We start from the raw sequence: 26,730 nt of genomic DNA on the forward strand, positions 1-26,730 counted from the left end.
AAGCAGGAATGTAAATCTTAGCAGCCAGCCCATTTTAGGTTCAGCACCATAGATAGTGCATGTTTATTGGTGGCTGACATTTAGCCACAAATAAGCAAGCATAACCCAGGTTCTCAACCAAAAAATGGGCCGGCTCCTATGCATCACATTCCTGCTTATTAAATAAAGATAGCAAGAGAACTAAGAAAAATTGATAATAGGAGTAAATTAGAAAGTTGCTTAAAATTATATGCTCTATCTGAATCATGAAAGAAAAAATGTGGGTTTAGTGTCCCTTTTGGATACTAAACGCAAATTTTTTCTTTAATGATTCAGATAGAGCATACAATTTTAAGCAACTTCCAAATTTACTCCTATTATCAATTTGTATTTGTTCTCTTGCTATCTTTATTTAAAAAGTAGGAATTTAAAGCTTAGGAGCCAGCCCATTTTAGGTTCAGCACCATGAATAGAGCTTACTTATTGTTGGATACAGTTAACAAACCAATAAGCAAGCATAACCCAGGTTCTCAACCAAAAATGGGCCAGCTCTTAAGCTTTACATTCCTGTTTTTTAAATAAAGATAGCAAAAGAACAAAGAAAAATTTATAATAGAAGTAAATTAGAAAGTTGCTTAACATTGCATGTTCTATCTGAATCATTAAAGGGACAATCTAGGCCAAAATAAACTCTCATGATTCAGATATAGCATGTAATTTTAAACAATTTTCCAATTTACTTTTATCACCAATTTTGCTTTGTTCTCTTGGTATTCTTAGTTGAAAGCTTAAAGGATTACTTTCTGTTATCATTTTTAAGCTAAACAACTAACATATTAAAGTTAATAAACATTAATTAAAACCTAGTGACCTATATTTTCTCCAAAACGAAGTTTCATAACGTTCTAAAAGTTATATCTTTTATTCTCCGATGATGTCACGTTATCCTGCCCACTATTTTCAGCACTGCATGTTCAAAATACTTAAACCAATAACTTTGTGTTTAAAGAGCCATTTTGAAACCTAGGTATTGTAAACGGATTGGTACAGAGCAAAGGATACCCACGGAGTGGGTTTGGAAAACAATTAAATTTGCAGACAAGATTTCTGATATACGGTAGAGATATGTTAATGAAATGCTATTGATAAAAAGCGTATTTGGGGTAGTTAGTTAGTAACAGGCATAGAAAATATTTACTTACAGTGGCCCTTTAACCTAGGAGGTTCATATGCTAATTTCTTAGACCATGAAGCCCACCTCTTTCAGATTGCATTTTAACAGTTTTTCACCACTAGAGGGTGTTAGTTCACGTATTTCATATAGATAACACTGTGCTCGTGCACGAGAAGTTATCTGGGAGCAGGCACTGATTGGCTAGACTGCAAGTCCGTCAAAAGAACTGAAAAAGGGGCAGTTTGCAGAGGCTTAGATACAAGATAATTACAGAGGTATAAAGTATATTAATATAACTGTGTTGGTTATGCAAAACTGGGAAATTGGTAATAAAGGGATTATCTATCTTTTAAAACAATAAAAATTCTGGTGTAGATTGTCCCTTTAAAGAAAAGAAATTGGGTTTAGTGTCCCTTTAAGTAACAAATTAAGGAAATGGACCTGCTGCCAGATTACTGGTCCCTAAAAGCCAAGTTCATTTCCAGAGCCAGTATCTTATATAAGTCCTTTTTTTTTACTCACTGTGCCTACAGAAATTCTACCTTGTCCCTTTAATTACTGCAAGTATTGAAGATGAAGAGCTACCATCTCTAGTACTGGATAAAGGAGTGTACACTGTAAGCATGAACATCTAACCGGAACATAACCGAATCCAATTTGTCAATAGCCAGTAACGTGTGTTCGCCTTTACAATGGGGAATTCATATTAAATCATGGTGAATTCAAAAATTGTTCCTGTACTTAATCTTTAATGTGCTATAGCCTATATATACTACTGATTTATAGCTGTGAGACACATTAATCCGTGTCAGTATTAATGCTAATTCTGCTGGCTAGGGCTGGGTCTCTAAGGAGTCTCCCAGAGTCTCTGCTTGGACAGTTTTTAAAAGGAAAAAAAACGTAAACGGCATAATAATGAAGGTCAATACACTGCTAGTCTACAAACTGACAGAAGCCTTCTGTTAGAGTCTTGGCTGCCTAAGGAAGACATTGGCACATATGTCACAACTTTCAATATTGATACAGTAGACCCAGGTAGAGATAGATCCATTATGTTAAATGAATCAAACGAAGAGACTGGAGCTCTACCAAGGAAAGAAATTGTGGAATTTATAAAAAGTGGTCAAAGAGAAAAGTGATTCCCTAGCTGGCATGTATCCAACACACAAAATAGACTATCAAACCACAGTACACAAGGAATTCCAAAGAGTTAATCATCATTTAAAAAAACAAATCTCATGTTTATTCAATTAATATTAAAGGGACAGTCTAGGCCAAAATAAACTTTCATGATTCAGATAGAGCATGTAATTTTAAACAATTTTCCAATTTACTTTTATCACCAATTTTGCTTTGTTCTCTTGGTATTCTTAGTTGAAAGCTTAACCTAGGAGGTTCATATGCTAATTTCTTAGACCTTGAAGCCCACCTCTTTCAGATTGCATTTTAACAGTTTTTCACCACTAGAGGGTGTTAGTTCACGTATTTCATATAGATAACACTGTGCTCGTGCACGAGAAGTTATCTGGGAGCAGGCACTGATTGACTAGACTGCAAGTCTGTCAAAAGAACTGAAAAAAGGGGCAGTTTGCAGAGGCTTAGATACAAGATAATCACAGAGGTTAAAAGTATATTATTATAAATGTGTTAGTTATGCAAAACTGGGAAATGGGTAATAAAGGGATTATCTATCTTTTAAAACAATAAAAATTCTGGTGTAGACTGTCCCTTTAAGCAAAGATTAAAGGCTGGTTGTCATAGAATATTGAAAAAATATCTCAAGTATGTCAATAATGGACCTATAACATCACTTGTTACATATATTTTACATTTGGTTATAACTCAGGAACATTTAATGTAAGAGCTATGAAAAATTTAAACCCAGAAATAATCCTTACTATAATTAGATGGTTGGAGTGTGCTTAAGGAAGTGAGGCCATTGGAGCAAACATTCTCTTTCATACGTACTAGAAAGGATAAAGTATGAAGCAATGTTAGCACTTCCTTTCAGGTGCTCGCTGCCAGCCCCGGTTCTCCCAAACCGTGTATAGAAGCAGAAAGTGTTGAAAAACATAATTTATGCTTACCTGATAAATGTATTTCTCTTGTAGTGTGTTCAGTCCACGGGTCATCCATTACTTATGGCATATATTCTCCTTCCCAACAGGAAGTTGCAAGAGGATCACCCAAGCAGAGCTGCTATATAGCTCCTCCCCTCACATGTCATATCCAGTCATTCGACCGAAACAAGACGAGAAAGGAGAAACTATAGGGTGCAGTGGTGACTGGAGCTTTAATTAAAATTTAGAACTGCCTCAAAAAAAGACAGGGCGGGCCGTGGACTGAACACACTACAAGAGAAATAAAATTATCAGGTAAGCATAAATTATGTTTTCTCTTGTTAAGTGTGTTCAGTCCACGGGTCATCCATTACTTATGGGATACCAATACCAAAGCTAAAGTACACGGATGATGGGAGGGACAAGGCAGGAACATTAAACAGAAGGAACCACTGCCTGTAGAACCTTTCTCCCAAAAACAGCCTCCGAAGAAGCAAAAGTGTCAAATTTGTAAAATTTTGAAAAGGTATGAAGTGAAGACCAAGTTGCAGCCTTGCAAATCTGTTCAACAGAGGCCTCATTCTTAAAGGCCCAGGTGGAAGCCACAGCTCTAGTGGAATGAGCTGTAATTCTTTCAGGAGGCTGCTGTCCAGCAGTCTCATAGGCTAAACGTATTATGCTACGAAGCCAAAAAGAGAGAGAGGTGGCCGAAGCCTTTTGACCTCTCCTCTGACCAGAATAAACGACAAACAGAGAAGAAGTTTGCCGAAAATCTTTAGTTGCCTGTAAGTAGAACTTCAGGGCACGGACTACGTCCAGATTATGCAAAAGACGTTCCTTCTTCAAAGAAGGATTAGGACATAATGATGGAACAACAATCTCTTGATTGATATTCCTGTTAGAAACAACCTTAGGTAAAAACCCAGGTTTAGTACGCAGGACTACCTTGTCTGAATGAAAAATCAGATAAGGAGAATCGCAATGTAAGGCAGATAACTCAGAGACTCTTCGAGCCGAGGAAATAGCCATCAAAAACAGAACTTTCCAAGATAAAAGCTTAATATCAATGGAATGAAGGGGTTCAAACGGAACACCCTGAAGAACTTTAAGAACCAAGTTTAAGCTCCACGGAGGAGCAACAGTTTTAAACACAGGCTTAATCCTAGCCAAAGCCTGACAAAAGGCCTGGACGTCTGGATTCTCTGCCAGACGTTTGTGTAAAAGAATAGACAGAGCAGAAATCTGTCCTTTTAATGAACTAGCGGATAAACCCTTTTCTAAACCCTCTTGTAGAAAAGCCAATATCCTAGGAATCCTAACCTTACTCCATGAGTAACTCTTGGATTCACACCAATATAAATATTTATGCCATATCTTATGGTAAATTTTTCTGGTAACAGGTTTCCGAGCCTGTATTAATGTATCAATAACTGACTCCGAAAAACCACGCTTTGATAGAATCAAGCGTTCAATCTCCATGCAGTCAGCCTCAGAGAAATTAGGCTTGGATGGTTGAAAGGACCCTGAATTAGAAGGTCCTGCCTCAGAGGCAGAGACCATGGTGGACAGGACGACATGTCCACTAGGTCTGCATACCAGGTCCTGCGTGGCCACGCAGGCGCTATCAGAATCACCGATGCTCTCTCCTGTTTGATCCTGGCAATCAGTCGAGGTAGCAACGGAAAAGGTGGAAACACATAAGCCATGTTGAAAACCCAAGGGGCTGCTAGTGCATCTACCAGCACCGCTCCCTGGTCCCTGGACCTGGATCCGTAACAAAGAAGCTTGGCGTTCTGGCGAGATGCCATGAGATCCAGCTCCGGTTCGCCCCAACGAAGAATCAGTTGAGCAAATACCTCCGGGTGAAGTTCCCACTCCCCCGGATGAAAGGTCTGGCGACTTAGAAAGTCCGCCTCCCAGTTCTCCACGCCTGGGATGTAGATCGCTGACAGGTGACAAGATTGAGACTCTGCCCAGCGAATTATCTTCGAGACTTCCAACATCGCTAGGGAACTCCTGGTTCCCCCTTGATGATTGATGTAAGCCACAGTCGTGATGTTGTCCGACTGAAATCTGATGAACCTCAGTGTTGCTAACTGAGGCCAAGCTAGAAGAGCATTGAATATTGCTCTTAATTCCAGAATGTTTATTGGGAGGAGTTTCTCCTCCTGAGTCCACGATCCCTGAGCCTTCAGGGAGTTCCAGACTACGCCCCAGCCTAGTAGGCTGGCATCTGTTGTTACAATCGTCCAATCTGGTCGGCGAAAAGTCATTCCTTTGGACAGATGAACCCTTGACAATCACCAGAGAAGAGAGTCTCTGGCCTCCTGGTCCAGATTTAGTAAAGGGGACAGATCTGAGTAATCCCCATTCCACTGACTTAGCATGCATAGTTGCAGCGGTCTGAGATGCAGGCGCGCAAATGGCACTATGTCCATTGCCGCGACCATTAAGCCGATTACTTCCATGCACTGAGCCACTGATGGGCTTGGAATGGAATGAAGGACACGGCAAGCATTTAGGATTTTTGATAACCTGGACTCCGTCAGGTAAATCTTCATCTCTACAGAATCTATAAGAGTCCCTAGGAAGGGAACCCTTGTGAGTGGTAACAGAGAACTCTTTTCCATGTTTACTTTCCACCCATGCGACCTCAGAAATGCTAGAACTATCTCTGTATGAGACTTTGCATTTTGAAAACTTGACGCTGGTATCAGAATGTCGTCTAGGTACGGAGCCACCGATATGCCTCGCGGTCTTAGTACCGCCAGAAGCGAGCCCAGAACCTTTGTAAAAATTCTCGGGGCCGTAGCTAACCCGAAGGGAAGAGCTACAAACTGGTAATGCCTGTCTAGAAAGGCAAACCTAAGATACCGATAATGATCTTTGTGAATCGGTATGTGAAGGTAGGCATCCTTTAAGTCCACTGTGGTCATATACTGACCCTCTTGGATCATGGGTAGGATGGTTCGAATAGTTTCCATTTTGAACGATGGAACCCTTAGGAACTTGTTTAAGATCTTTAGGTCTAAGATTGGTCTGAACGTTCCCTCTTTTTTGGGAACCACAAACAGATTTGAGTAAAAACCTTGCCCTTGTTCCGTCCGCGGAACTGGGTGGATCACTCCCATTACTAAGAGGTCTTGTACACATTGTAGAAATGCCTCTCTCTTTATTAGGTTTGTTGATAACCCTGACAGATGAAATCTCCCTTGTGGAGGAGAAGTCTTGAAGTCCAGAAGGTATCCCTGAGATATGATCTCCAACGCCCAGGGATCCTGGACATCTCTTGCCCAAGCCTGGGCGAAGAGAGAAAGTCTGCCCCCCACTAGATCCGTTTCCGGATAGGGGGCCCTTTCTTCATGCTGTCTTAGGGGCAGAAGTAGGTTTTCTGGCCTGCTTGCCCTTGTTCCAGGACTGGTTGCCTTTCCAACCCTGTCTGTAACGATTAGCAGTCCCTTCCTGTTTTGGAGCGGAGGAAGTTGATGCTGCTCCTGCCTTGAAATTACGAAAGGCACGAAAATTAGACTGTTTGGCCTTTGATTTGGCCCTGTCCTGAGGAAGGGTGTGACCCTTACCTCCAGTAATGTCAGCAATAATTTCTTTCAAGCCGGGCCCGAATAAGGTTTGCCCTTTGAAAGGAATATTAAGCAATTTCGATTTAGAAGTTACATCTGCTGACCAGGATTTAAGCCATAGCGCTCTGACCGCCTAGATGGCGAATCCGGAGTTCTTAGCCGTTAGTTTGGTTAAATGCACAACGGCATCCGAAATAAATGCATTAGCTAGCTTAAGGGCTCTAAGCTTGCTCATAATCTCATCCAATGGTGCTGTGCGAATAGCCTCTTCCAGAGACTCAAACCAGAATGCCGCTGCAGCAGTGACGGGCGCAATGCATGCAAGGGGCTGTAATATAAAACCTTGTTGAATAAACATTTTCTTAAGGTAACCTTCTAATTTTTTATCCATTGGATCTGAGAAAGCACAGCTATCCTCCACCGGGATAGTGGTACGCTTGGCTAAAGTAGAAACTGCTCCCTCCACCTTAGGGACCGTCTGCCATAAGTCTCGTGTGGTGGCGTCTATTGGAAACATTTTTCTAAATATCGGAGGAGGGGAAAAGGGCACACCGGGTCTATCCCACTCCTTGCTAATAATCTCTGTAAGCCTTTTAGGTATAGGAAAAATGTCAGTACACACCGGCACCGCATAGTATTTATCCAGCCTACATAATTTCTCTGGGATTGCAACCGTGTCGCAATCATTCAGAGCCGCTAACACCTCTCCTAGCAATACACGGAGGATCTCAAGCTTAAATTTAAAATTTGAAATTTCTGAATCCGGTCTCCCCGGATCAGATCCGTCACCCACAGAATGAAGCTCTCCGTCCTCATGTTCTGCAAATTGTGACGCAGTATCGGACATGGCTCTCGTATCATCGGCACGCTCTGTCCTTAACCCAGAGCTATCGCGCTTGCCTCTTAACTCAGGCAAATTAGATAATACTTCTTTCATAACATTAGCCATATCATGCAAAGTGATTTGTAAGGGCCTTGATGTACTTGGCGCCACAATCTCACGCACCTCCTGAGCGGGAGGCGAAGGTACTGACACGTGAGGAGAGTTAGGCGGCATAACTTCCCCCTCGTTGTCTGGTGATAATTTCTTTACCGGTAAAGACTGACTTTTATTTAAAGTAACATCAATACAATTGGTACACATATTTCTATTGGGCTCCACATTGGCTTTTAAACATAATGAACAAGTAGATTCATCTGTATCAGACATGTTTAAACAGACTAGAAATGAAGGCTAGCAAGCTTGGAAAAAATCTTTCAATAAATTTACAAGCAATAGAAAAAAACGCTTCAGCGCTTTTAAAAACACAAAAAAACTGTCACAGTTGAAATAACAATGAACTAATTCAGTTATAGCCAACAAATTTAACAGTAAATGTATGAATTTAGCAGAGGATTGCACCCACTAGCAAACGGATGATTAACCCCTCAATACCCAAAAAACGGATAATCAATTTCAGATTTAACGCTTTTATCACAGTCAAACACACTGTCACAGGTCTGCTGTGACTGATTACCTCCCTCAAAAATGAATTTTGAAGACCCCTGAGCTCTCTGGAGACGTCCTGGATCAAGGAGGAAGAAGCAGGAAGACTGTGCTAGAATTTTAACTGTGCAACAAGGCGCTAAAAAAAAAAAAAAAAACCTCCCACTCATATTACAACAGTGGGAGACCTGTTAACGGTTTCTATGCAGAAATAAACGTTAGCCATATGGAAAAAAATCATGCCCAAAAAGATTTATCACCAAAGTACCTCACAAAACGAATAACATGCCAGTAAACGTTTTAAAAACAACTTTTCCAGTGTTATGCAAAGTTATCACTAAGCCTGCTACCAGTCGCTTCTACTGCAGTTAAGGCTCATACATTTATTTCAGTATTAACAGTATTTTCTCAGTCAAATTCTAGTCCCTAGAAAATAACTCAACTGCGCATACATTTATCAGCCTGATACCAGTCGCTACTACTGCATTAAAGGCTGTACTTACATCATATGGGTAACAGCAGTGTTTTCTTAGTCAATTCCATTCCTAGAAAATATTTACTGCACATACCTCATTTGCGGGGGACCCCGCATGCTATTCCCTTTTCTGAAGTTACCCGACTACTCAGAATGTGCGAGAACAGCCAGTGGATCTTAGTTACGTCTGCTAAGATCATAGAAAACGCAGGCAGATTTTTCTTCTAAATACTGCCTGAGAGAAAAAAACAGCACACTCCGGTGCCATTTTAAAATAATAAACTTTTGATTGAAGAATAATTAAGTAAAAAACTCCTATCTCCTCTCACAACCTCCTTTGTTGAGACTTGCAAGAGAATGACTGGGTATGACATGTGAGGGGAGGAGCTATATAGCAGCTCTGCTTGGGTGATCCTCTTGCAACTTCCTGTTGGGAAGGAGTATATATCCCATAAGTAATGGATGACCCGTGGACTGAACACACTTAACAAGAGAAATGGCGGTGCTGTGTCACCTCCAGGGAACCAAGCAGCCTACGTCCTCTGAGTCATCCTTGTTGCTTTCACCTCCAAAATAAAATAGCTCACAATAGTGTAGCAGATTTCAGACAATGTGGTAGGCGCACAAGCTGGTTATACTCACACGATTACAGTTAAAATCAGCCTTTTATTAAAATCATCACAAAGGTGTCTTCAGGTGCAGCACAATTTGTTCCAGAAATTGTTTTAACTTTATGCTCTTGATAAAGGCTTCTTTTAGCTGAAACGCGTTGAGCTGTATTTTAAATAAAACCTGAAGCTGCACCTGAAGACACCTTTGTGATGATTTTAATAAAAGGCTGATTTTAACTGCAATCTTGTGGGTTTAACCAGTTTGTGCGCTTACCACATTGTCTGAAATCTGCTACATTATTGTGAGCTCTTTTATTTTGGAGGTGAAAGCAACAAGGTTGACTCAGAGGACGTGGGCAGCTTGGTTCCCTGGAGGTGACACAGAGCCACCATTTCCAACACTTTCTGATTCTCTTTCATACAAGTGGTCCTGTGACAATCCAGGTACCATGTGATTTGTAATAAGAATGATAAATATCCTCACAGCACTTATTCTAAGATTGGGAAAACTCTAAAAAGTCCTTTATCAGCCCTCAAATATGTCCTGCCCTTATATCTGTCTAGTGTTAACAAATAGTGGAAACATTAACCACTTAGTGCCATGTTGTGTTGTTATAGATCCTTGTTTCTTTGAGCTAATCTTGAATAGTAACCAAATCGGAGTACTTGAAGAATGTAAAAATAGGCATGTTGTGAAATTTTATACAGGATGATTTTTGGTGCGAATGTTTTGTGTATGTTTTATTTTTTACACTGCACTAAATTAATCAGGACAAGGTTAGGAGCATGAATACATTATGTAAAATGGCATGGCATGCTTCCATTTATTGAATAACAGGTATAAAAAGCGTAAATGTTATTTTTTTTTTGGCAGAACAGACTGAGCCCACATTTAAGATAGACAAATGGTTAATGTAATTTCAGGTGCATTAAGCCCTTAAACTGTGCTGAAATGTTTTAAAAACACAGCAGAAATTACCCACCTTAAACACCCCTTGTCTAACCTATCCTTCCCTTTCTACGCTAGCCCTCCTTCCCTCATACTCCCACCTCTGGGCCGACACTCTTAAGAAGGCACTTTCAAGACAGTTAAGATTTATTCCCCCAGTCCACGACCTCTATAGTTTGATTATCATGCTCAAATTCCTTGGACTACATCTCTAGGATGGTGTAATTATCATTTAAATTTTACATCCTATCTATCTCTCCATATTAAAAAACTAAGACATCCTCTCTAGCTCTTACGTACACACTATTGGTCACTACATGAAGAAATGGGGAAAAATCGGAATAAATAACTAATATATTATGTATACATAGCATTATGCAAATGCATCTCTTTTCAGGTTCTACTTTAAACTACCTCCGAAATCCCACAGATACTTGTTTATGATGACCATATTGTATTCCATATTGTTACTTTCGTACCTGTTGTATGTTTTACCTGTTTTGGTTTGTCAACCTGCAAATGTCTTAATAAAAACCTTTAAAAAAACAAAAACAAAACAAAACACAGCAGCACATATAGAATACTTATCTGCAAATTCTATCAAATGACCTGAACAGTCTTTTCTTTAGCCTGCGCAACCATTTCCCTATAGCAAACTATTTTTTTTTTTAGATTTTAAAAGGCAGGCCGGTGAGGAGCAGTTGATAAGGTATAAAACCTACAGTTCAGAATGTCTCGTGACTATTCCTTAGTCTGTGCAGCTTTGCTTTTAAAGCCTTGCAGCAAAGTTTTATGTTGATCTGAGACACTAATTCTATAATTATAAAATAGGGTGTTAAACACAATTAGATGCAAATAAAAAAAAAATAGTGCAATAATAAAATACTCCAACACATTAGAGCATTTTCTTTGTGCACTTTTATGTCCCCTTTAACATGAACATGAAAAAAAATTAAAGAACTCATGAAACCCAATCGTTTTTTTTCATGATTCAGATAGATGTCATTTTTAGACAACTTTCAAATTGTCTTCTACTATCTAATTTGTTCTGTTCTTTTGATATCCTTTGTTGAAAAAGATACATAGGAAGGCTCAGGAACTGTTGATTGGTTGTTGCAAAAATATGTAAAAAAGAAAAAGAGGAAATGGGGAGGCAGTAAAAATAATTTCCAAAATAACCGTTAGTCTATTGTGTATCTCAGAGGTTATTTTGGCAGGGTATAGGCACAAAATAGACAACTATTAAGCAGTTGTAAATAGACATACAACATGAAAAAGAGTGCCGAGCCCTGTATATCATCAAATAATTACTGCCTTCAGAAATACATGTAAATTATTAGAAAACTTTCATATACACATGCACTGGGAAATTTTAATTTAATGTCCAAACAATCACACAGTCACACATTTAAAAACACTTAAACTGTAGCTATATATGTCCTCATATTTTCCATATTGAAATAAATTACTGAAGGGAGATATTTAAATTCCTAATATAGCAAAATTAATATTAACATTACACTGCACGCTTAACGACAGAGAAAATGGCAGAACAAAATACATGAATTATCTTGCCTTGATTTTAGGAATACCTCCAATGTCTAGGCCTCCAAACTTGCTAGCAAAGCAATTTATTGAAACCTAAAAAAATGAAAATTATGCTTACCCGATAAATTTGTTTCTTTCTTGACACAGTGAGTCCACGGATCATCATAATTACTATTGGGAATATCACTCCTGGCCAGTATGAGGTGGCAAAGAGCACCACAGCAAAGCTGTTAAATACCACTCCTCTTACCCACAACCCCCAGTAATTCGACCAAAGGGAAAGGAAGTAATATAAGGTGCAGAGGTGCCTGAGGTTTATGTAAAAATAAACTGTCTGAAAATACAGGGCGGGCCATGGACTCACTGTGTCAAGAAAGAAACAAATTTATCAGGTAAGCATGAATTTAATTTTCTTTCTAATGACACGGTGAGTCCACAAATCATCATAATTACTATTGTGAATCAATACCCAAGCTAGAGGACACGGGTGATAAGGGAGGGACAAGACAGTTAACGTAAACAGAAGGCACCACTGCTTGAAGAACATTTCTCCCAAAAACAGCTGAAGTAAAAGTATAAAAATTTTAAAATTTTGAAAAAATGTGTAAAGATAAACAAGTGGCAGACTTGCAAATCTGTTCCACAGAAGCTTCATTTTTGAAGGCCTAAGATGAGGAAACAGCCCTTGTGGAATGAGCTGTGATTTTCTCAGGAGGCTGCTGTCCAGCAGTCTCATATGCCAGACGAATAACACTCCTCAGTCAAAAAGAAAGAAAAGTAGCCGTAGCTTTCTGACCCTTGCGTTTTCCAGAAAACACAACAATTACGAAAATCTTTAGTCACCTGCAAATAAAACTTCATCGCACGAACCACATCCAGGTTGTCCAACAAACGCTCCTTATGAGAAGAAGGATTAGGACACAAGGAAGGAACAACAACTTCTTGATTAATATTCCTATCCGAAACCACTTTTGGAAGGAAACCTAAGGCAGTACGCAGGACTACCTTATCAAATGAAAAATAAGGAAAAAAAGACTCATACTGCAGCGCTGAGAGCTCCGAAACTTTTCCAGCCGAAGAAAAAGCAACCAAAAACAAAACCTTCCAGGATAACAATTTAATATCCAAAGAATGCATAGGTTCAAACAGAGCCTGCTGAAAGACTCTAAGAATCAAAATAAGACTCCACGGAGGAGTAGAAAACTTAAACATAGGCCGGATTCTAATCAAGGCTTGACAAAAAGACTGAACATTTGGCACACCCGCCAGACGCTTGTGCAACAAAATAGATAAAGCAGAAATTTGACCCTTCAGGGTACTAGCAACTAAACCCTTCTCCAGATCCTCTTGGAGAAAAGACAAAATCCTCAAATTTTAACTCTACTCCAAGAATAGCCTTAGGATTCACACCAATAAAGATACTCTTCTAGTCACAGGCTTGTGAGCCTGAATCACAGTCTCAATGACCGACTCAGAAAACCCACACTTAGATAGTATCAAGCGTTTAATCTCCAAGCAGTCAGCTTCAGAGAAACGAGATTTGGATGAAAAAAAAGAGCCCCTGAAGTAGAAAGTCCTTCCTTAACGGAAGACTCCAAGGTGGAAGAGATGACATCTCCACCAGATCTGCATACCAGATTCTGCGAGGCCATGCCAGAGCAAAGAGAATCACCGACGCCCTCGCCTGTCTGATTCGAGCAATGACTCGTGGAAGGAGAGCAAACGGAGAAAACACATACGCTAGACTGAAGTTCCAAGGAACTGCCAGAGCGTCTATCAACACATCCCGGGGATCTCTTGACCTTGACCCGAACCTTAGAAGCTTGGCATTCTGACAAGATGCCCTGAGATCAAATTCCGGCTGCCCCCACTTGAGAACCAAGTTGGCAAACAGCTCCGGGTGAAGTTCCCACTCCCCCGGATGAAATGTTTGTCTGCTCAGAATATCCGCTTCCCAATTGTCCACCCCTGGAATGTGGATCACAAACAGAGAGCAATTGTGGATCTCTGCCCACTGAATAATCCTGGCTACCTCTGACATGGCTAAGGAACTCCGAGTTCCTCCCTAATGATTGATGTAAACCACTGACGTTATATAGACCAACCAAAACCGGATAAACTGGGCTGAAGCTAACTGAGGCCAGACCAGAAGAGCATTGAAGATTGCCCTCAGCTCTAAGATTTTCATAGAAAGAAGTGATTCCACCCTAGTCCATAAACCAAGCCTTCAACGAGCCCCAGACAGCTCCCCAACCCAGCAGGCTGGCATCTGTGGTCACAAACACCCAGGAAGGTCAGCAAAAGCAAGTTCACTGGGAGAGGTGTTCCTCAGACACCCACCACAGAAGAGAATCTCTTGTCACCTGATCCAGAACGATTTGCGGAGACAGATCCGCATAATCCCGTTCCATTGTCTGAGCATGCATAACTGCAGAGGCCTGAGATGGAACCAAGCAAACGGAATGATTTCCATAGTTGACACCATCAGACTGATTACCTCCATACACTGAGTCACTGACGGCCGAGGAGAGGATTGAAGGGCAAGACAAGAGTTGAAGATCATTGTTCTTCTGGCTTCTGTCAGAAAAACCTTCATCTCTAGAGAATCGATAATGGTTCCCAAGAATACCACCCTTGAAGATGGAACCAAGAAACTTTTTCCTAAAATCATCTTCCAACGATGGGAACGCAGAAAAGACAACAACTCCGTGTGGGAGATTGCTTGTTGAAAAGATGACGCCCGAACCAGATATCGTCCAGATAAGGCACCACAGCAACACCATGCAACTGGAGAACCGCTGACAACGCTCCCAGAACCTTTGAGAAAAACCTGGGAGCCGTTGCCAGGCCAAAAGGAAGTGCCACAAACTAAAAATGTTTGTCTAGGAACGCAAACCTCAGAAACTTGTGCTAATCCTTGTGCGGTAGGAATATGTAGATACACATCTTTTAGATCCACAGAAGTCCTGAACTGACCTTCCTGAACCAGAGGAAGAATGGAGCGAATGGTGTCCATCTTGAAAGGTAGAACTCTGAGAAACGTGTTTACACTCTTGAGGTCTGGAACAGGTCTAAAAGTTCCCTCTTTTTTGGGAACCACAAACATATTGGAATAAAATCCCAGACCCTGTTCCTGAATTGGAACAGAAACTAGCACATCCAGGACGGATAGATCCTGAACACATTTTAAAAATGCCTCTCTCTTTATCTGGTTTACAGATAACCTTGAAAGATGGAGCCTGCCCCTGGGAGGAAAACTTTTGAACTCCAAATTGTATCAGTGGTACACTACGTCCACCGCCCAGAGATACGAAACATCCCGAACCCAAGCCTGAGTGAACAGGGAAAGTCTGCCCCCCACAAGATCCGCTCCCGAACCGAGGCCAAACTCTTCATGCTGACTTTGAGTCAAAGACAGGCTTCTTAGACTGCTTCCCCTTGCTCCAAGCCTGATTGGACTTCCAGAAGCACTTGGACTGTTCCTGCTTGGCAGAGGAAGGGGAAGGCTTGCCTGAAAAATTCAAAAAGGAACGAAAATTACTCTAGCATCCCTTAGACTTATATCTCTTATCCTGAGGGAGAGAATGTCCCTTACCTCCTGTAATATCATAAATAATCTCAACTAAGCCTGGCCCAAACAAAGTCTTACCCCTGTAAGGAATAGACAAAAGTTTAGACTTTGACAACACATCCGCATACCAGGACTTTAACCATAAAGCCCTGCATGCCAGAATAGCAAAACCAGAAATTGTTGCACCCAATCTGATAACCTGCAAAGAGGCATCCGTAATAAAGAAATTTGCTAACCTAAGAGCCTTAATCCTATCTTGGATTTCATCCATAGGTACATACGTCTGAATAGAATCAGACAAAGCATCAAACCAATATGCTGCCGCACAGGTAACAGTAGCAATACACACCGCAGGCTGCTATTCCAGACCCTGGTGAACATAAATCCTTTTAAGCAACGCCTCCAAAATTCTATCCATAGGATCTTTAAAAGAACAACTATCCTCAATGGGAATATTGATCCTCTTAACCAAAGTGGAAATCGCTCCTTCCACCTTAGGAACCGTCTGCCAAGACTCCTTAACAGAGTCAGCCATAAGAAACATCTTCTTAAAAATCGGATAAGGGGAAAAAGGAACCCCAGGATTCTCCCACTCCTGTGCAATAATCTCAGAAGCACGGTCAGGAACAGGAAAAACCTCCACCTCTGAGGGAACATCAAAAAACTTGTTAAGTTTACTAGATTTCTTTGGCGTAACTACTAGTGTAGTATCAGGGTCCTCCAAAGTAGCCAAAACCTCCTTAAGCAGCGTCCGGAGGTGCTCAAGCTTAAATCTAAAAGTTACCAATTCAGAAGCAGAAGAAGGAACTATACTATCAGAATCTGAAACTTCCCCCTCAGACGCTATGGAAGAATCTTCCCCCTCAGACCAATGGGAAGAAACAGTCAACATAGCCATACCTCATTCAGATACCTTCCTCACTGAATCCTTATATCTCCTTTTACGCCTCCCCTGCAACGCAGGAAAAGCTGCCAGGACATGAGTTACCGCAGAGGATATCTAGGTAGCAATGTCCTGCAAAGGAAACTCCAACTGGAGTAGAAACACTGGGCACTGCATGTGATGACACTGAAAGATGGGACACACAAAGAGAAAGCTGCGGCATATTCCGAACAGGAGACCCCTGAACAGCATCCACCTTAGCTAATGATGGCTCAGATTCAAAAATCTTATCCCTATACTGTAATGTCCCTTCAATACATGAGAAACAAAAACGCATTGGAGGTTCCACATTAGAGTCAAAACACAAACTGCATGGGACAACCTGCAAAGCCTCTTCTATCTTTACCAAAAACAAATCAAATTGGCTTCCAAAAATTAGAAAATAAAAAACGCTACTGTTCCTTTAAATTTTAAAGTGCAACTTTTTTTACTGCAAAAAAATATGATTGCTTTTAAAGCTAAAAAACACCTTCGGGCAGCCTCCTTACCTCAACAGACCCTGCTGAGGTGGCTACCTGACCCCCTGAAGCCGGAAAATACTCCTGACGATCCGGACCCAGCAACCTTTGAAAGGAAATGCAAACCGCAAAAAAAAAAAAAGAGAACCTCCACACACCGGAACAAACAAAGAAATGATCCGAAAAAACACCAAACAGAATTGCCGCCTCAGAATAAGCCCTCCCATTTGTGGGTGTCACTAAAAGTCCGGCTTCCATTGCTATTTTCCCTATAGAAAAAAGCTGGTTAAAAAAACAAACAGAGCTTCTCCTAAGTGTCACACAATGCCCAAATACTGCCCAAACATAAACCCACACTGGTTTAACAGTCCCTGTACCCATCAAAGTGCCAAACTCTCTTTAAATAAAGAAAATAAAAGCCGGCACTTACCCGAGTCAAATCTGCCCGGCAGCAGGGCAGCTCACAGATATAGAAAGGCTTTCTCCCCCCATAGACCCGTGGAACAAATTAAGGACTGACTACTCTTAATCAGGCATTCCGGATAGGGCAGCACCAAACATGGAAGGCACAGTGAAATGAAAAATACTACCAGTTTCCAAGTGCTCAAAAGCCACCACAGTTTTACTGAAGAGTCTGATGTGGAACACAGCTAGACCCCAGTAAAAAACAGAACAGCCAGATCTGCTTTTAAAAAAAATAAACTCTTGATTGAAGAATCTTCAGACAACTAAACACATTACCACCTCCTTGCTGAAGGCAAAGAGAATGACTGGGAGTTGTTGGTAAGGGGAGTGGTATTTAACAGCTTTACTGTGGTGCTCTTTGCCGCCTCCTGCTGGCCAGGAGTGATATTCCCAATAGTAATTATGATGATCCCTGGACTCACCGTGTCATTAGAAAGAAAATCTTTTGATTAGGAAGTAAAATGTTTATGTGACTATATATTAAAGTGAAATTGTAAAAATAATAGGATTATTCAGCCTCAAAATAATGACGTAAATCATTTTGAAATATACTGAAATAAAAATAAAATGTGTTCTATGCTTATTTTACTCTCATAGATCTAAGAGCATACATAGACACAGAATAGCGTGCATGTACTGTGCATGTGGTTTGGTGACAATCGTGTGTGCAGTTTGAATAAGCACCATATAGCATCACTGAATTCTTGTGGCATCCTTGATTTTTGGCAGTGATAGAGATGCGATCACGGGACACGATGTCCCAGCAAGCACTTGCGTGGAGTTGTCTATAACGGGGTATTTCTGAGATGCTTCACTGGTAAAGCACCCAGAAAGAGTGTGGTCTTGCCGATGTTTGCTTTCTTGTAGCCATTCAAATGGCCACTATACAGGGTATGGTGGTCGACCCTCAGGACCAAAGAGGAGGCTTCATACCCTGTACGACCACCATTGCTAAAGGGTTAATATCACAGCAACCATTTACCATTCTCTGCGGATATTTTATTCATAATCAACAGACAATTATTACTTATTTTATGCCTCTAAATGAACAAAATACTGTAACTAGAGCAGGCATCGCCAAATCTGTTTAAAATTTAAAAGCCAGTAAGATATGGAGAAAAACTCTAAAACTTAGGAGTCAGGGGTAAAATTCAAGGAGCCACTGGCTACCTAGCTCCTGGGTTTCTCGAGCCCTGAACTAGAAGACATAAACGTACATTTCCCTAATGCCCATTCACAATAGTCAAACAAACTGCAGATGAAATGTTTTAGCTTCCAGTTATAGATAAAACACATACATATCACACAGATATACTCACTATTGCAGTAATAAAGACATGACTATTAATACGTACTGCTTGGACTCATGGTGACAAACTTCCAGTGTTGGGTCGTTGTAAATAAAAGCAGCTTCTAGTTCGTTCACTCTAACTCTGTATATTCTGCATTGTTTGCTGTTCAGTTTGATTCTGTTCAGGTTGGCAACAGTGGGTATTATTGTTAATTCAACAAAACCCTGTAAATATAGAAGAATGTTACAAAACAATAAATTTTCAAATGATAAATTAAATTTAAAAAGCTAGGTATTACCTTAAATTAAAGGGACATGAAACCTACAAATTTTCTTTCACGATTCAGATAGTTCATACAATTTTAAAAGCCAATGACAAGAGGCAAATATGTGCAGCCACCAATCAGCAGCTTCAGAGCCTACCAAGGCATACTTTTCAAGAAAGGATACAAAGAGAATGAAACAAATTAGATAATATAAATACATTGGCAAGTTTTAAAATTGCATGCTATATCTGAATCGTGAAAGAAAAGAAATTGGGTTTCGTGCCCCTTTAAAGGAACACTAACAAGACATATGAAAGGAAAGTATAAATATATATAAAACATAAGTAACTGTATCTCCAATTTATATATTCAATATAAATGTATTCCTTGTTATGTAGTATATAAAAAAGTAATTAAAGGGGTGTAAAACCTGATTTTTTTTCTTTCATGATTCAGATAGAGTATGCTTTTTAAGCAACTTTCTAATTAACTCCTATTATCAATTTTTCTTTGTTCTCTTGGTATCTTTATTTGAAAATCAGGAATGTAAGCTTAGGATCTAACCCATTTTTGGCTCAGCACCTGAGTAGCCCTTGCCGATATATGTCTAAATGTAGCCACCAAGCGCTATCCAGGGTGCTGAACCAAAAATTGTGCCGGCTTCTAACTTTCATTCCTGCTTTTTAAAATAAAGATACCAAGAGAACGAAGAAAAATTGATAATAGGAGTAAAATTAAGTTGATATCTGAACCATGAAAGAAATAATTTGGGTTTAATATCCCTTTAATCTCATTTACTCCTGATTCGGTAGTCAGATACATGCATGTACATATGCTGCCTCAGACCTGGAAGTTACAAGCAAAGCTGAGTGAAGGCCGGCTTGAAGACCTTTTTTTTATTGACTTAACTATACAACAAAAAAGAAAGCAATTAAATTAAAGATGTATATTTAGGAAAAGGATAATAATGCTTTAAAAGGGACAAAAATTAAATTGTAATTCCTCCATAGATTATTTTACTGATACAAATGAAATAATACTGCAATATACATTTGTTATTTAATTTGTTTGACACTTCTGTAAAATACTTTTTGCAGTGAAAATCGTACTTTTCCCATGATACCTAGAGAAGCTGGAAGTCAAATTCTAAAAACTTTTGTATGTTGAAAAATGCTGAAATTTGCTTAATCCAGCCACATACACCAAAGTGATTACTGACAGCAGTGCACAAACTAATTCACAATGAGCCCTAACTGGCCACAATTAGGGAGACAAGATATACATATTAAAACAATAGTTTTCAAGTACAGTGTTAGCTTTTATGCAAATATATAAAAAAAACACTTTAGTGTCTCTTTAACAATAATCAATATGTTTTCATATACAACTCTAATCTCTCTTTAAAGTGAATGTAAATTTTGATGGTAAAGTGCCCGGTTTTTAAAAATTTGTTTAAAAACAGGGGCACTTTAATTCATCAAAATGTACATTTCACTCCTGTTGTGAAAAAAAAACTTGCAAAGTACTCTTGCAAATCTGATGCCATATAGTGCACTAGACACGTGCACGCTCCTGAGCTTTTTTTAACTAAAGATACTGTGACACAAAGCCTGTTGCCTCTTTTACAGCCAAGACACTCAGGGATTAAAAAGATGGTTCCTAGCCACAAGTTCCTTTATTTATTTTCTTTCAACTGTAAAGCAAACTCTGTGCCACATCCCATCACTAAAGCTCCCTTTCCAAGGCATTTTTCTAGCTACCTGGAAGTATTTTATTAACCCCGCACCCGCAGTAACCCCTACATTTCCAGGCTGCGCTACCTTGTGAGCACCCAGTAAACACAAAAAGGCTTGTCGCTCCCGCACCATGTGACCAAAATGGACCAAACTTTCACACAACATACACCTGAACAAGCCTTAAAATTATAGCAAGCATTTGGGGGTACTCCCTCTAGAAGCTGTGAGCTTCACCATTAAAGTTACCAGAAATAAAGGGGGCAGGGCTACTTGCTATGCCCGGAAAGCTTATCTCCCAACCAGTGTTCCCGCTAAGGCCAGTTTTGTGTGCGGCCCAGCAGTGAAACAGTTAATAAGGGAACCACACCTTGCAGTCTGCATTGTGTAGTGTTTGCTAATTGCTCCAATTAAAGGGACAGTTTACTGTAAAATAGTTTTTCCCTTAATGTGTTTACATTTGCTTTTTTTACCAACTGCAGAGTAAAAAATTTATGAAAATTAGCTTTTTAAGGCTTATTTGTGTATATTAAAGCTCTGATTTTGTGTTTTGAAGCCACAGCCTAATAAAATGGGTTGAGCTTGTAGGTATAATCCGATCTCATTACTGTATCACATTGTGCACATATACCTGCTTCTTTATCTTATATCTGTCCTTAAAACAATCACCAATACTTTGAGAGAACAATGGAAAATCAACATTTTATTACCTTATCTCTGCTTTATCACACTGGGAGTGTAATTTCTTCTGCTGGCTGTGTTTACAAAGCTCATCTATAGCTGGTACGCGCGGCCACAAACTTTCAGAATAGGTGGGGATACCACATGCTAAATCAACAATTTCAAATGCCAATATAAGGGTAAAGGAGCTACTTGTAAACAATTTAATACACTCCAGCAGGTAAAGTGGATCATTGGGAACAAATTAAAGGGGAGAAACATTTTGAGTAAACTGTCCCTTTAACTGTTTCACTGCTGGGCCGTACACAAAACTGGCCTTAGAGGGAACAATGCTCCCAACAGATCTGGACACAAGAGGGGAGAGCAGGGGGCAGTATGTGATTGGCTTTTGCAGATTTACATTTTACACCTTGTACCGTATAAAAAAAACTGTGTTACTCTCTACTGCACTAAACCTTGTCTGGTGTTTGTATTGGAGGAAAATAGCTTCTTCACTACAGAGCTTAATCACTGCATATAGCAGCCTGGTCGCTGTAGCTCTCTGGCGGTATTTGGAGAAGGGTGAATGGCACAGCAGAACGGATCTGACCCACACCTCAGGGTGCAACCCCCAAGGTCCCATTACAGATACCAAGAGAACAAAGAAATTGATCACATGTCCTATAAAATGATATACCCACTATTTAAATATACAGCATTATAATTAATCTTTTCAAAACAGACATATTTCAAATTACGTTGCAGCAGATACAAATTCATTAAAAGGAACATGGAAAATTAGATTAAACAGAGGGCTTAAATTCAGCCATTCACTAATAAGTACCCAACAATGGGGAACACAGAAACTAAAGAGTGTCACAAAAGCCAAAATGTTTCTTTTGTGATTCAGTTTAAAAAAATAAAATCATTTACTTCTATTATCAAATTTCCTTTGATCTCTTGTCATTATTTGATGAAAAGCAGGTAGTGAGGCTCAGGGGTGTGCACCTGTCTGGAGCACTATGTGCCTACAGTTTTGAAAGAATGCTTTAAACAGTTATACATTTTGTTAAAATATTTTTTGCAAAACTGCTGCTATATAGTTTTACAAACACTTGGACACCTAGGTATTGTCTTCAACAAATTAAACCAAGAGAACATAGAACATATACAAATCCAAAAATTACTGCACTCTGGGGACGTTTCTAGGGACAACCTCCCCTTCCTCAGACCTTTTTTTTGGTCTGAGGGAGGGGAGGTTATTCTTGAAAAGTCACAATAAAGAATAATTTGGCTGGTAAATAATGCAGAGGGTGTGGTCATTTTTGGACCCCGGTTATGCCTTTCAGTTAGTGCGAGACCTGGATTGTGCATAACACTAATATATTGTCAAACGTTCCAATCAAAAAGCTAAAAAGCAAATTTTACTAGAGAAGTATTAAAAAAAAATACAATAAAGTCAGAATGTAAATTCAACATAAAACCTTTGATGAGGCATAGTAAAAAAAAAAAAAGGATTGCAATATACTCTCATTTTTCTTGTAAGCTTATCCTGTAATTACCCTCTGAAAATGGTGGGTTTATTTTCACTACACCAAGAGAGGAATAAGTGCATTCCACATACTGCAAAACTCCTGTAACATTCAACATGGTGATCGATTAAAGGGACATAAAACCCAAATTTTTTCTTTCATGATTCAGAATGAGCATGTGATTTTTAACAACTTTTAAGTCTATTATTTATTTTGTTCTTTTGTTATCCTTTGCTGAAAGGTTTATCTAGATAAGCTCAGGAGCAGCAAAAAACCTAGGTTCTAGCTGCTGATTGGTGGCTGCATATATATATACTGATTGTCATTGGCTCACCCATGTGTTCAGTTAGAAACCAGTAGTGCATTGCTGCTCCTTCAACAAATGATATCAAGAGAATGAAGCAAATTTGCTAATAGAAGTAAACTGGAAAGTTGTTTAAAATTGTATGTTCTACCTAAATAATGAAAGAAATTGTTTGGGTTTCATGTCCCTTTAAGGAGTACAGGAGATTATTTATACCTGTCCCTAATTGGCCACATCAAAAAAGATTAGATAGACTTATTCAAGAGGCTTTTCAAGTGGAGTAAACCTATTTGAAATGCTTTTGAAACATTTATTTTTCATGCAAATACTCAGCAATGAAGTACTTAAAGTTAAGGTAAACTTTGATGAATGAAAGCCCGTTTTTTAAAAAAATACTATTAAAAAAATACTATTAAAAACAGGGGCACTTTCATTCATCAAAGTTTACAAAGCAGGCGTTTTGTTTAAAAAAAAAAATACCTTTTTTTCTTTTCACAGCTACAGCAGCTTCCCCCACCTAGAGATCCTCTATTCACACGTCAGCAGTGCTTCCTCCAATCACAGCAACGCCTCAGGCAATGACTACCCTGGGGGGAAAGCTGTGATTGGAGGAAGCCGGATTAGTCATTGCTGACGTGTGAATAGAGGATCTCTAGGTGGGGGAAGCTGCTGTAGCAGTGAAAAGAAAAAAAGGTAATTTTTTTTTAACAAAACGGCTGCTTTGTAAACTTTGATGAATGAAAGTGCCCCTGTGTTTAATAGTATTTTTAAAAAACGGCCTTTCATTCACCAAAGTTTACCTTCACTTTAATAGATGCATATTTGTGATTTATTAGTAAAGAAAAGCACACAAATGGATGTGGTTTGCGGCATTGCATTTGTTCTGGCACCAGTTTTATTACAAAAAAAAAAGTGTATGACACAAATACAAATATATATTCATCAAATGAACACTCGGCTCTTTATCTTTTAAAGCACACAATTTTGAGAAAGGTCCAGGCAAACTTAAAATACAATCATGTCAGAATAGTTTAAAGGGATAGAAAGGTAAAAATTGAAACGTGCATGGGGCATTTCAAATGTATATGGAATCAATTGTGCAATATATGTTCATTAGCAAAAATGCTTCTAGTAAAAGCTATCACTGTTTTTCAGTGGCACATGCACATATGCTTTGAGGGCCATGAACCAGCATTTAAAGACCACACCTTCTCGGAGAGTTAGCAGTGACTTATATAACACAAATTAAGCCTGCACAGACATAATAAACACCACCGCTGGCTCTCTAAACAGGTATGGTGTTTGAATACTAGTGCACAAGCCCTCAATGCATGTGTGCAACAGTAATACATTTTACTAGAACTATTTTTAATAATGGAGCTATACTGGAAAAAGTTTCTATTTAAAAATGAAATACATACATGCACATTCAAAATGTATGTATTTCTATCGCTTTAAAGTGATAGTAAAGTTTAAGGAATTAAAGCCCAGTATTTAAAAATACTCTTAAAAATAGGGGCACCATAATTCATTAAACTTTACAAACAGGCTTTTTAAATAAAAAAAAACATACTTTTGCGTTACGATAAACAGACCAGCGATCCTCTGCCCACATCTGTGTTTTGCATTTAGATGACGAATCCGGCTTCCTACAATCGTTGCGTGCCTCACGAGCTGGACGCCAATGGGGGCACGCAACCATTGGAGGAAGCTGGATTCGTCATCGATCTGCAAAATACAGAAGGAGATGCGGGAGGAGGATCGGTGGTCTGTTTACCATAATGCAAAAGTATGTTTTTTTTAAAAAAAAAAAAGCTTGTTTGTAAAGTTTAAGGAATTAAAGTGCCCCTTTTTTTAAGAGTAATTTTAGATACTGGGCTTTAATTCCTTAAACTTTACAATCACTTTGACTAAGGAGGACAAGAAAAAGAAAAAAAACTTGAAAGGCTGCATGGATGAGCAATACTTACTATTACAGATTTTCTTTGGAAGTTGATATTATTGATGCAGACAACCTGGTGTGTTGTGCAGAAATAAAAAAAGAAAACAGTCACTTTATAGGTAAGTAGTTAACTAAACCAACAGTTTTAAAGACACAGGACAAAATACACTGAATGATCAATAAAAAAAAGCATACACAGCTAAAATAGTAACACAAACACTAATGCATGCAAAGCATGAAATACTATATGAGTTTCCATATAATGAACTATATTTTCTCATCATCTCCCTATAAACAGCATTACACATGTTCATATGCGTTGGTGCCATAAAGCTCAGCATATATTACATACACAGAAAACACACTGTTTAAATACTCTTTATAGCATTATTCATAGGATGCACAACACAACTAGATGTGATATACAGGATTAAAGGGATAGCAAAGTCCAAATAAAACTCTTATGATTCAGATAGGGCATGTAATTTTAAACAACTTTCTAATTTATTTTTATCATCAAATTTGCTTTGTTCTCTTGGTATTCTTAGCTGAAAGCTAAGCCTAGGTAGGCTCATATGCTAATTTCCAAGCCCTTGAAGGCCGCCTCTAATCTGAATGCATTTGATAGTTTTTTCCCAGCTAGAGGGTGTTCGTTCATGTGTTTTATATAAAAAACATTGTGCTCGTGCACATGAAGTTATTTAAGAGTCAGCACTAATTGCCTGAAATGCAAGTCTGTCAAAAGATCTGAGATAAGGAGGTAGTCTGCAGAGGCTTAGGTACAAGGTATTTACAGAGGTAAAAAAGTATATTAATATATCAGTGTTGGTTATGCAAAACTGGGGAATGGGTAATACAGGGATTATCTATCTTTTTAAACAATAACATGTTTTATGTTTACTATCCCTTTAAGACAAAACGTATACCTCTACAATATGATCCATGAAATATGTCTATGTGCTATAAAACATCTCATATACAAGAAGCACAGTACAGTTAACCCTGCCTGACTCCATGCAATGTGTCATATACACAACACAGTCTCATGCTTCAAGTGATATGAGTTGTGTCCTAGACAGGGCACACTCAGCTCAGACCGGAATCAGAGAGTTCTTCATATAAACCGTTATTGGATACTTATAATTTATAAGGCCGAGGGCTCTCAAATCCCTTTTCTCCTTTTTTCCTGTTCATTGTGCTGTCGTATCAGCTGCTCTGTCCCAGGATGTCAGCAGCAGCTAGACAGTGTCTTTTTGCTGATGCTTGATGTGGTGCCTGCAGGCTACCTAGGGATGCCTGGCCCACATGGGCCCGTGCTCCTAGGTGGCGTTATCTCGTTGCTATGGTAACGGAACCGATTACTAGATATCCATTCCACTCTCACACATTGCCCCATCCATGAATAGTAGCTCAGAAACTTCCGCTTCCAGACCGAAATCTCGCGATAGATAGCGACGGACGGACGTTGAACGAAACAAACGAGCACAGTTCAGACATCTTTGATATTGGAAAAGTGGATGAAAATGGGCAAACGGGTTTTTTTTTTATATGAGGTTAGTTTTATTACACTAAAACAGACTGTCCCAGCGCTGCCTTCCAAAATTAATGAGACAATGTGATACGGTATTTGAGATCTTTACATCACACCACACTATTCAAAGCTAAGATTAGCTTTAGAAAAATATGTATCGGTATTTATTATATT

The 26,730-nt window shown here is 39.2% G+C and overlaps 1 protein-coding gene across 2 annotated transcripts in view; it reads right to left on the reverse strand.

The window, feature by feature from the left end:
- TAF2 (TATA-box binding protein associated factor 2) overlaps window positions 1-26,441 on the reverse strand; it is a 382,948-nt gene extending 356,507 nt beyond the window's left edge. For both annotated transcript variants that reach the window (XM_053715318.1, XM_053715317.1), the window contains exons 1-3: window positions 26,166-26,441; window positions 25,054-25,107; window positions 18,653-18,813 (exon numbers count right to left, since the gene is read on the reverse strand). In XM_053715318.1, the coding sequence (XP_053571293.1) occupies window positions 18,653-18,813; window positions 25,054-25,107; window positions 26,166-26,219 (269 nt within the window). In that variant the 5' untranslated portion in view covers window positions 26,220-26,441. The remainder of the gene's footprint in view (window positions 1-18,652; window positions 18,814-25,053; window positions 25,108-26,165) is intronic.
- Between the last annotated feature and the right edge of the window lie 289 nt (window positions 26,442-26,730).

The sequence above is a fragment of the Bombina bombina genome, chromosome 5 (assembly GCF_027579735.1).
Source record: "Bombina bombina isolate aBomBom1 chromosome 5, aBomBom1.pri, whole genome shotgun sequence".
Taxonomy (NCBI): Eukaryota; Metazoa; Chordata; class Amphibia; order Anura; family Bombinatoridae; genus Bombina; species Bombina bombina.